This window comes from Paramisgurnus dabryanus, chromosome 16 (assembly GCF_030506205.2).
Source record: "Paramisgurnus dabryanus chromosome 16, PD_genome_1.1, whole genome shotgun sequence".
Classification (NCBI taxonomy): domain Eukaryota; kingdom Metazoa; phylum Chordata; class Actinopteri; order Cypriniformes; family Cobitidae; genus Paramisgurnus; species Paramisgurnus dabryanus.
In genome coordinates this window covers 36,023,464-36,036,108 of record NC_133352.1, presented here as the reverse complement: position 1 = coordinate 36,036,108, position 12,645 = coordinate 36,023,464, and the positions used below count along the sequence as shown (strand labels likewise).

General features: G+C 36.7%; 1 protein-coding gene across 1 annotated transcript in view; it reads left to right on the top strand.

Annotated features, from left to right (window-relative positions):
* Positions 1-7,387: 7,387 nt before the first annotated feature.
* Positions 7,388-12,645, top strand: part of LOC135720308 (cohesin subunit SA-1) — a 30,945-nt gene continuing 25,687 nt past the window's right edge. The window contains exons 1-6 of the mRNA XM_065242353.2: positions 7,388-7,596; positions 8,909-8,944; positions 9,027-9,114; positions 9,195-9,350; positions 9,422-9,518; positions 9,598-9,674. Of these exons, the coding sequence (XP_065098425.1) occupies positions 8,910-8,944; positions 9,027-9,114; positions 9,195-9,350; positions 9,422-9,518; positions 9,598-9,674 (453 nt within the window). The 5' untranslated portion in view covers positions 7,388-7,596; position 8,909. The remainder of the gene's footprint in view (positions 7,597-8,908; positions 8,945-9,026; positions 9,115-9,194; positions 9,351-9,421; positions 9,519-9,597; positions 9,675-12,645) is intronic.

Sequence of the window (12,645 nt, the reverse complement as noted above, 5' to 3'; positions counted from 1 at the left end):
GTAAAGCAAAACGTGTCGTTTGGAAGTTGCACTGAAGCAGTTTTTGGAGCCTGTAAAGTGTCTGTAATTCACTGGTTTCTGATGGGTCTGGATGGAGAACATTTTTAGTAGTCTTTTCATATGGCAAAAAAATACATTTCTCTGGACAAAAATATGTTTTAAATATATGCCAAATACATTTTGTAGGAAGTGAAGCCTAATTAAATATATTTTTTAATTTGAAAATATATTTTGTTCACCTTTATATATCAACATTTCCAAATTAATTTAAGGGCATAAGAAATGTATGCTTGGCACAATATATATTTTTAATATACACTAAATAGAATTTTAAAAGTTTTGTAACAAAGTTTTTTTCTTCCAATGCGACGTAAATATATTTCCTTGGTTTCAAAATATACAAACTATATTTCAACAAAAAAATTTTTTATGTTTTTAAATGCATTTAAAATATTTTTTGCCATATGTGTTTGTCCAAATGCTTCAGATTAGATTTCCCTGTTGTTTCTTCTAAAAAATGTATAGTTAAAAAATAGGAATGAAAGGTTAAAGGGTAAACCAGATGCAGCTATAAGCAAACTGTGGCGGAAGTTAAGGTGAGAGGTGATTGTCGAATATAGTTACCCATACTCGATATATGACTTATTTAACCCATCCTGTTAAGTAGTGAGCACAAAAACAACCGGAAAGTTGAGGGAAAGGTGTTTTGCTGAAGGGCACCTGAGTTGCTTCCTGCCGACAATGAGAATCAAACCAGCGACCTTCAGGTTACAAGCCTGAATCTCTAACCATTAGGTCATGACTGTGTGTTTGTGTGTACACTACTGGGTTCAATGCAAAGGTCACAGTTCGAGTATGGGTTACTATACTTGAGTTGACAATCACTTAACTTTAAACAGGAAGGTTTGAGGAAAACATATTAAATGAATGGTGAATGTAACTTATGTACAAGAGGTTGGAAACAAGTCATGCTCCCCAAAAACAATAACAGACTTCAGTTTTCATGTTGTGAAACTGGATCAATGTCAATGTGATCAAACATTGTGCCCTAAGGTGTGAGCTGCCAGATGATCTCCTCTTGAGACCTTTAACACTTTGTGATTCCTTCACTAAATCCAACCCCTTCGAGCAGTTTTTTGTGAATTTGATCACATTAAGCAGCTCTGAGTCCACTGCTTTAGCAAAGAAGCTTTGAAAATAGCTGTCGTCTTCAGGATTACAAAGTGAAGAATGCCAGGCTTACGGTCATGGATAGTAAAAGGCACAATAGCCTCCAGAAGAAGGTGATGGTGTTTTGAGCAATGCACTGCTAATGAAAAAGAAAAGAGCACATAGGCAGTGATCTCATGTCATGACTTGGAGTTGAACGCTAGACCTTTTTTAAGTGTTTTTTATGTATCCCTATGGGACACTAAAAATAGAGATTTTAGCCTTTAATTTATAGGAATGACAAGAAAGAAAAGTGGAACTTGAACCCGAGTCCCCACAGGCCAATAGCTTTTATGTTACAAGCATGCATGCTGTCCACCGTGCCACATTGCTGACTAAAACAGTATTTTTAGCTCAGTTTTTTCATGGTCTTACATGACAATATTTCTGCTTCTTTTCAAGGCATGTAAACATTTTTGCAACCGGATTCCCTAAGATAAATACAGACTGAAAAGTGACAATGCATGGCACACCAGATCCTCAAAGTCCTGGACACAAAAGAAGGAACAAAGATAGACACGCAAACTAAATAGCTTAGCGGCCCCCAGTCGAGGAACATAATATGGTGAGCAATTCACTGCTCGCCGGTTGCCTGATAGTACTTATTTGTCGTACTTCAAAGCCACAGCTGTCTCCAGAAGTCATTCAAAATTTTATGTTCTGCCGGCTGCGTGGGGAATGAGTTGAGAAATCGCTTGTTAACATACAATTTCTACTTGCAAATTATGGATTGTGACTTTAAATGAAACACAAGTGCAAGTGCTCCATACTATTTCAAAGGGATCCCAGAATGAAAGATTATTATGCACGGATAGATCTGTAGTTTGTGCATCCAAGTTTTTCCTGGAACGGTTATGAATGCTGACTGGGAATCTGATGCACACCCCAGAGAGTAAGGAAAGAGAGACACAGAGCCGTAAGATTTCTCACTGTTTTCAAAATTGGGTTTGATTTGGCATAGCCCAATATGCTTTTGATCACTTAAAAAAAATTGAAGACCCACTACTACAACATGACTTTCTGAGGAAAAACCTTTGTAGTGCAAATCATGCCCTTGTTGGCAAATTCCCTTTTGACTTATCACAGTAAAACAGATTTTCCTCTTTCTATTATAATTCATTATGCCTTACTAGTGCAAAACTAGAATGTAATGGTAAAAATGATTTCATTGATAAATATTTTTGCTTCTAATTACTGGACTAACAACATCTCAATTTAAACTTTTTATCACTTAATTTAATGATTGTCTACTTTGTTCACTCTTTTTGCATTTTGAATGCAAATGTAAAGAAAAGGCATTTCCCAGGTCAGATACTTTATATCAGGGGTCTTTAAATACTTTTTAAATACTCGGGCCAAAATAATGCAGGCCAAAGTTAAACCCCTATTTTTACATTTTATATAACTAAAGTTATTTTTTTACTTTTGTTATAGGTCATATATTAAGAAAAACATGCATTTTCAAAACTTTATTTTGCCTTTTAATTACTAAAAATTCATATTTTATTTTTGATAATTAACTGTTTAACTTTCATAAATTGTTACATTTTGAGTATTCACAACCTATAGCCAGTCGTCTTTTAATGACTAAAATTGCACTTTTATCTTTTTTTAATATTTTAAAGAAATATAGGCTAATAACCGCATTTCCATTGTACACTTTATTTGGACACAACTGTCGGAGTCGCCCCCTAGTGGTAATCGTAATGAAATTCAGTTTAATCATAAATCCTTGTCAACATGTCAGAGAAGCTCACTCCAGCGCAAGAGCCTTAATCCATGAATATATTGATAGTTCAAAATTTACTTAGCAGTAATCAATCATTTTTAAAGGATTTAAGTGTTACTGATTAAAAAAAAGGATTAATAATTTTCACCTTGCACACATTGTTTTAATTGGAACACACTAAAATACATCCCTTCCACTGGGTGTGTCACATGCCATAGTAGCACAAGTGTTTTTTTATGCATTCAAAGCTCAAACTGGATCCGAAAAATACACAGTCGCAGATGATTGGAACCCACCGCTCCTCTTTTCGACTCTCCTTCTGGTTTATCGACCATCATTTGTCATGTACAGTGGAAAGGCAAAGCACACTGATTTTAAATCAGACAAAGATGACCGGCGGGGCGGATAAAGATGATTGGAGGGCCGCATTTGGCTGCACACTGACAGCCCTGCTTTTTATATTTTGCATAGGCTTGTCTGAATTTACATTTATGCATTTGGCAGATTTTTTTATCCAAAGCAACTTAGTGCTTCACAAGGTATATATATATCATTATCATTATTTGTGTTTTCTGGGTTCAAATCCGTGACCTTTTCTGCAGCAAACACAATGCTCTACCACTGAGCTATACAGAAGCATTGCTTGTCAGCTATTTTCTTGCATCATACTGCATGCACGTCTCAGTGAAAAGGGCATAGAGAAAGATTGCCCTCTGCTGGCACTTCCAGTTAATGTCCAAGAAGAATTTCATTAACCAATGCAAAGTCATTTTTTGTTAGGATAATTTTTCCTTGGTGAAAAACGTCAGTTTGATATTAGCATGGTAATAGCATTTACAAAGAGCTAACACTATCTCTCCAGGAGTCCTGAGTTTGCATTCATTATTTAGACTTGGTTCTGAGCACAGAGTTGAAGGCCCAATCACAGCGAGCAGATGTCTTAAGTAGCTCCACTTTGGCAATGGCAGTGTATGGAAACCCTTGGGAAGCTTGTCTCTTGATGTGCTTCACTCATGCAGTGCTGTCCATCGAGCGCCTCTGCATAACATTTACACACTAATGCAGATACACTGTTGACTGATGACAGTTTATAGCTTTTTACTGTAGATCAAGATATTTACCTATATCTGAAATAAATAACACATTGTGACAAATGCAATGACATTCACTTCTGAGGGCGATATAAAATTTTTTGCTGTAGTTGTGCAGCTGTTTTCTAGTAACTTACTGTAGCTTTAAATGTAGGTTATTTACAAGCAACAGTTTGTTCAAAGTTAAATGAACATTAAACATTAACAAGTTTTATCTTTACAAAATAAAACTATAAAATAACAGCATCATGCAAAGCATTTTGGGAACCAGAAATCCTCAGTAACCTTTTTAATTTTTTCCCTCAGATTTTGGTTCCCAGAATGCTTTGCATGATGCTGTTATTTTACACTGTAAAGATAAAGACTTTAATGTTTAATGTTCATTTAACTTTGAACTGTTGCCAGTAAATAGGCTAACATCAATTTAAATCTACAGTAAGTTACTGGTAAACAGCTGACAGTAATACTGTAATTTATACAGAAATTTGTAACAGTGTAGATAAATAAATAGACAGACAGATTCTTCCTTCTTTACTTAAATTTTTTCCTTTATTTCAAGAGCATTATGTAACCTAATTATGGACCAACAGTGATATTAATAACAGCCAAATTGGTTGGTACCGAGCCAACTGTAATTAGTTTTCTTAACTGAACACATCTATAAAAAAAAACATACATTTAGCACTTGGCACAATAATTTGAAGAATTAAGGGTGAGTGGGGCCAAACTAATGCAGGGTTCATTTTAACACAGTTATTTCACATAGTTACACTGGGCTGAGCAATCTGTGGTTTTGATTTGGTTAGATGAAAGATCATGAATGAATAGATATCTATTACAGATGTACAAACAATATCCATCTTTAGTATATAGACGGTTTCCGCAGTAACAACATATACAAACGGCTTTGTGAAACAAACAAAAAATAGCTGTAATTATGCAGCTGTTTGCCAATAACTTACTGTAGAAGATAAAAACTGAAAATTTTTCATGTTCATTTAACTTTGAACAAACTGTTTCCAGTAAATAACATAAATGCAAAATCTACAGTAACTTACTGGCAACCAGCTGCTAGTGATACTGTCATTTTTACAGAACAGTAACTTCCGGTAAACGCAAAGAATCAATAACAACTTAGTCCTTTTAGAGTAGTATATTTCTGATAACAAGCAAAATAAACATCAAGTAGATGACCTTAGTTCATAGCAAAATTATATCAAAAACAACACTTAGCTAACATTACTGTGTAAAATGTGTACTATATAATGTATACAATCTTAGATCGGCTTACAAACCTTTCATCAAATAGCGGTAATCCATGATCGCCGTCTTGCCTCGTCATTAGGAAACCAAAACATTTGTTATTTTGAACTAGATATTTGTTCCAGAGTTCAGCAGTCAGACCATTAAACAAACAGAGACCGGAAGTTAAGTTCCCCTCAGACACGTAAAAGCGCCACCGCATGTTTGTCCGATTAAAGCATGTAATATTGTTGAATTATTTGTGCTTAAACAGAATTTTGTAGCATAATGAATCCCACCTAAGGGATATGTTTTAACATTTACATTTCTGTCACTTTCGTGTTATTGTACGAGAACGGTACTTTAAAGGTCATGTTTTTCCTGCTCCCATTTTTCAAACTTAAGCATAAATAATACCTGCAAAATGATCAAGCTCAAAGTTCAATGCCAAGCCATATATTTTTTTTAAGAGAATTCCCCTTTTAAAGCCTACAGCGAACAGCCGGTTTGGACTAAACCCACTATTTCCTGATTTAATGACGTCAATAAAACTTAACTCCGCCCACAGGAATACATCAGTCGCCAGCTAAGCTCAAACGGCTCTGCTAAGCTAAGCTGTTATCGAATCACAACACACTAAACAAACTACACAATCAGAACTCGTACGTATTTCTGAAGGAGGGACTTCATAAAACAAAGAAGACATCAGACCGTTTTAAGGACAGTAAAAAACAGTGCTATACAGATAAGTACATTGTGTGAAAATAATGTGTTTTTTACAAGTGAAATGTGAACACATTATATTGCGCACTGTAAACACAATTGTGCTTTAAAAACCAAACTCTTCAAATATAAATATAGTTTGAACAAACATGCCCTACTAAAAACATTACTTGTGTGCATTTTGAGGCAAGTATATCGTGGTAAGAGATCTGAAGTGTAGTATTTTAAGCAAACATACAAACATATTAGGATCAGACAAACTTACATATATATTACACATATGTTCATATGTATGAGTTCATATATCACACATATGCACAAGCTCTAAGCATAAAAACAGTACAGCAAAACTTGCAATATGCTGTAGAGTTGAGAAAAGTTTTGAAGACGTTGTAGTCAAAAGCCAAGAGCCAGAAGTTCCAGATAAAAGCAATGGAGGGAAAACAAAGCCAGAAGCCTTTTAACTGATTCTGTTTGGATTTGGGTGAAATCCATTGGAGCATAAAGAATTGTAAGATCGAGCTGGACAGGCTTGAGGCGTTATGTTGAGTTTGAGTAGTTTTCAGTTGAAAGCTGCAACAGAAGTCCAGAAGTTTTCCATGGAGGACTGCATGTGAGAAAGAAGAGATCAGAAAACGAGGAATGTACGGTAGGCTAAGGGGAGTCTGGATGTATTGAAAGATCAATTCACTACCTAAAATAGAAATGCCAGAGGCTGTAAATCAATGTCAAGAAACTCATTATCATAGTTTGAAGAACACCGTGAGAAAGATGATGTGTGGGATAACCTGGTGTTTTAGTCAAATACTTGGTTACAGGGTTTACATTTTCCAGACAGTGTGCATGCATTTATTGTGCATTTTATCACATTGTGTGTTCTTCTCATGACATTGATTGGCATCGCTAGGAATTCTTACTGTAGCAAAAGTCATTTGTTCTAAGAATTATAACTTTTAAAATGTACAAACAAGCCAAAAGCTTGTAGAAAATGTACAAAATATATTTTTGCAGTTAAAAATATATTAGATTTTAATATTTTCAAACCTGTTATGTTTACCTGTTACTCTGAGAGCGCTAATATGACGGCGCTGTTGACGAGGATCCAGTGGCCACTGCGCGATCTGTTTCTGCAGCCTGCGGAGGCCGCATATGCAGGTTGCATACGTCATCAAGGCTGAGTTATTTAAGTTAACTGAGCATTACATTTGCAAGTCATAAGCAAATAACAACAATTTACGATTAACTAATAATAATAGTCAACATTATAATTGTTAACATTCTAAATATAAGACATTCTTGATGACGTATGCAGCCTACAAATGCGACCTCCGGAGGCTGCAACCTTCGAATTGAGATGGGTATTTATCGTGTATTATTCCCGTTAGAAATTCTCGGCTGTTCTCATCACTGAACGCCTCATCAGTGGTTGCTTAGGTTATGACGACGCAGAAATCATCCAGTCAGACTTCAACAACGTCGAGTTAAGAGCCAATCATTGTCCAGCTACCTTTAACCTGAACCAATCCGCATCGGGCTCATCAGTCAGCGTTCGATAATATTACAGACGCTGACAGATAGTGCTCGAGAGAGACGTTTGCTGAGGTGAGTTGAAATTGACATTTATCTTCTCACAGAAATTTCGATATATTAAGAAACAAAACTTGTGTTGTTTTTTTCTTATAATTCAAGATTTAATGTGCTTCTTAAGTTTTGCTCAAGTTTTTAAACTGATGTAGAAACGGTCGGGTCTGTTTAAGTTTCCGTTTTAAATTACATGATTAATGTTAGTCTTTACAAAATCAAATCATGTAATACAAGGTTTTAACTGGTCGTAATTTAAGTAAAACCCAAAAGAAAATAATTACAATTATCTTCTTAAAATTAATGTGTCCCCCAAATGTTATAATTTTTACCATCCTGACCAGAATAATTTTCTGTCTTTCAAGACAATTAAAGAGTAACTAAACCCTAAACCAACTTTTTTCAGTTCTAGTGCACTTTCACGGGTAGAAGTTTGGACTTTTTCGACTTCATGCGGCGTTGCAAGGACCGACAGCCGGATGGCATCAAAGTACAGCGAGAACGATTCGAGAAATCATACAAAGTATAATTTCGTCTCGCTCTCGCGGCACTTTAACGTCAACCGCCTGTCAGCTCTAGCGGCGCCGCAGGAAGTCGAACAAGCCTACTGTCACTGTGCAGTGTCACGTGACAAGCTTGATGATGCATTATAAAAGAATAGTTGCAATATAAAAAAAAACTCATAATGGTCAGTCATCATTATCACATTCTATTAAGTTTCAATGCTATTAAATTACCAATTCCACCATTTCAAAAATTAAGTCTTAAGTATTGTAGAAAGCCGGAAATTCTCGTCATTGGCAGGGAAGCGTTTTCTCTTAATTGACGAGTTAACTCGGCGATGGCGGGGAAAGTTAATCTGCACTATCCAACCACGGCACTGCCATTTAGTGCAGAGATCAACTAATTTGCATTTTAAAGTACACACCCAATAATGGCAAGTTTTGCTCACTTCTGCAAAGTTGCAGTTTTAACATGTTATAATAAATTATCTATATGCTATTTTGTGCTCGAATTTCACATTTGTACTCTGGGGACACCAAAGATTTATTTTATATATTCAAAAAATCTTGTAAAATGTCCTCTTTAATGGATTCTGCCAACACATCGATATTTCTAAATAAACTAATGCGACGATTAAGCGGATTTGAAGCGAAAGTATTTGTTAAACATTTAATATGTGCAGAATACATTTGGTTAATATCTAATTTTTGACAGAGGTGGCGTTTAGGGGCTTTAGCATCTGAGCTCTTCAGTTGGGTTTACCTGAACATTTGCCAAGACTAATAATAAATATCCTGCAGAGATATGATCTGATTTGTGTTTTCTGTAGAATGATGGACCATACGGACGTCTTGGAGCCTGACAGGTAAAGAGAGTGAACTTAAAGTAATTCATGTGGCGATGTCATGATGATGACGTGTTTGTGTGTGTGTGTGTGTGTGACGCAGCACCGAGGATGACATCTCTCTTACCGGAAGTGACTTTGAGTTTGAGATGAAAAGCTCCAAAAGGAAACTGACCTCACAGGGACCAACAGTATGTACATGCGCATACACACACACATACATACAATATAATGATATAAAGATGTGTTTTTTATGTCTGTCTCTCTAAAGTCTCCAAAGAAGGTTTATCAGTCAGTAAGAAGTTCAAGTCAACGGCAGAGCGCAGGAAACACCCCGCCTGACAGGGAGCGCAACACTTTGAGAGATGGCCACGCCAGCACAGGTCATCTCTATGAGGCCGTCAGGTCTGGCCGCAGCGCACTGCAGGTAAGACACAAAGATGTGATGAACAGAGCTGAGATCATATGTGCTGTTCTCTGATTGGCTGTTTCTTATAGACAGTGATAGATGATTGGCTGGATGAGTACAGGAGAGACAAAGAGGCGGGGCTTCTGGAGCTCATGAACTTTGTTGTGCAGTGCAGTGGCTGTAAAGGTGATGTCAGAAATGAGCATCTTGTAGCGTATCATCTCATCTGTCAAGGTCTTTTAAAGCTATGTGGTTTTGTTGGTAGGTGTGATCACCAGAGAGATGTTCAACACCATGCAGAATGCTGATATAATTGGTCACCTGACTAAAGACTTCAATGAGGTGAGAGAAATCACAGTAGACATCAGTCTAGGGCTGTCGCGGTAACCGCAATCCTGTATTACCACGCTGCTGAGAAGCTTAACCACATGGATGACAAGTAACCGCAACAACGGCGCTTTTCACGTTAAATTCATATATAGCTATGCCCTTCTTGTTTTTCACATCATACATGTATAATAAAGGCCAAATAGATTGTCAAGAGTTTAGAGAGTAACTTGTTTTTTGTAAATTTCAATTCAAAATGTAATACTATGCTATTCATATTTCGTTAAATCATACAGTGAATGTGTGAAAGAAGTGAAACTAAGATGACAGAATAACTGCGTCGTCTGCATCTAGATGCAGTTTTAAAGATTAAAATTACTTTAATTTAACTGATCAACACAGATAAAAAGCGCCATAATATAACTGATTGCTTACCAGCATTAAAGCCACTTAAAATAAAAACCTTTAGTTTTTTTCTTTGTGTATCTACAGCGTTCGCTCCGTGGATGAGGAAACTGCCGCCAATAACGCCGGTTGCTTTATTATTAACTGACTGAACACTTGACTCTTACCTGGACATTTAGATATGAAAGTTTTTTTATCACCAGTATCTGCGTGAAACATTATAAACATTGATGATCATCTGCCGACTCGATTGTTTCTGCACGTCCTCTATTTTACAGAGAGTCCGCTTAATTAACGGCTTTTCGTTAAGTCCGTGTGAGCTAAACATTTTTGTTCTGTAATTTGTTCTCGCATAGGCTATATTTCTACATATTTTCGACCAAGTAACATTCGGTTATAATTTAAGTTGTTATAGATAGCATTTAAGCTTGATCTGAAATGATAACAAATCAGTCTGACTAAAAATTATCTATCCAGATGAATTTAGCCAAATGATTTATTCTTTTTCATACTTAAGAGATACATGTTAATTTATCTACTAATATACTATTGAAAATGCCATAAATAAATATTCATTGCCTTCTGTATTGCATTCGTTTTGCACATTTACAGGTACGGTCTAATTTTTATTTATTTTTAAGACAATGCTGTGTTCTGTATTTACTAGGGCTGGACCAGAATATTTGAATATTCGTTCCGTGGGTTGACATTCGATTTTCAGTTTTGAGATTCGAATATATATATATATATATCGTCGCTGCCTGATGAAACTCACGTATGTCCAAAACGGTAACTTTTCAGAAAGTGAAAAAAACACCGTATATCAAAAGCAGTTGAATGTAGCGTTGTCATACTTGGTACGGCATATTTACATGTAACCATATTCTTGCCAGTGTAATGATATATTCCACATTTGACCAAAATTGAGTTTAAATGGACATGCGTGCATATTTTACAGTAACTTTGATCGATACGCGTTCTTCCGATCATTAATTAGAATGGCCAAAGTCGTGTTTCGTATTGACAGATGAATACGCTCAGTTTATTAAATAGCATACGTCTTGGTTAAATACGCTTACTTTATTTAATATTAATTATAAGTGTATTAAATGTCCCTTGCAAACCATTAAGGGACAATGAATCAATACACTGACATGGTAATGCTACACAACAGGGGCGTCAGTTTGTGTTGAAAAGTGGTGGGGACAAAAGATCTTATAAAAACATTACTGCAGGACGGGAAAAATATTGAATAACGCGCATCAAAAATGGGCATAGCGTAGGCCAGTCAACAACAAGAAAATACTCAGCATAAATTTATAAACCCTCAACAATGTCGAATGCACACATCACACATGTAACAGTCCCTGCAACACCAGCTCAACCGAACAGTGCCAAAGCACCATACCGTAGAAAACAGCAGCGCGTTCAATAAATGATTACAATGAATTTCATTACATATGTTAACACACCATAAGCCAGGGATGGGCAACTTCGGTCCTGGAGGGCCGGTGTCCTGCAGAGTTTAGCTCCAACTTGCCTCAGCACCTGCCTAAATGTTTTTAGTATGCCTAGTAAGACCTTAATTGGCTGCTTCAGGTGTTTTTAATTGTGGTTGGAGCTAAACTCTGCAGGACACCGGCCCTCCAGGACCGAAGTTGCCCATCTCTGCCATAAGCATACAACACAACATATGTGACACTAGACCACAAAACCAGTCTTAAGCATCGCTTGATTTTTCAGAACATTTTAACCAAATGCTTTCAAAAAGTGGTGGGGAAATCCCCAGCGTAAATATCACCAATGCTAGACAGATACTTTGTTTGCACAGTCCTACCGTAATTAAGTAACTCCTAGATGTTAGTCTGGCGTCCGGGGGAAACGTTTACCTCGAAGGAAAGTCATTGTCATGTTTAATCGGCTATATCCAGTGCTGAGGTTAGGGCTGCACGATTAATCGAAAAAGAATCACGATCTCGATTCATACATATAGGCGATCTTCATTTTAAATGACGGCGATTCACTTGCATTTACAGTATTTCCCTGTATTCAGTTTCTGCGTTCAAGTGTTCACGTATTTACATTACAACAACCCAAGAATAGCAGTCAAACTGTCTAACACACACTCATACAGGGTAAAACCAAACCCTATTCATTCACCAATCAGACCCGATCGTTTCTCTCCTCTCTCTCATCTCATTTGCGGCGTTCCGCTGTCACTCGCGTGACGTATAACAAGGCGGCAGACCTAAACACAGTCGTTTACTTGGTGGATCTGGAGCGGCAATTTTCACAAAAAAGAGAGGATAAACGAGTGTCACTGTGGAAAATCCTGGTGGCGACGGAGAAAGTGAAGATGCAACAACATTGGTTTCTAAAGAAGGCAAGGAAATTATTTACCTCAGGCTGCGGACGTTTCTAAATCGGAAGGCTGCAACCTCAGGAGGTCGCATGCAGGCTGTATACGTCATCAAGCCTGGTTCATTTGAGTTAACGGAGCATTACATTCGCAAGTCATTAACATACTTCAACAATTTATTATTAACTAAAAATATTAGTCATCTTTATAACGTTAATTGTT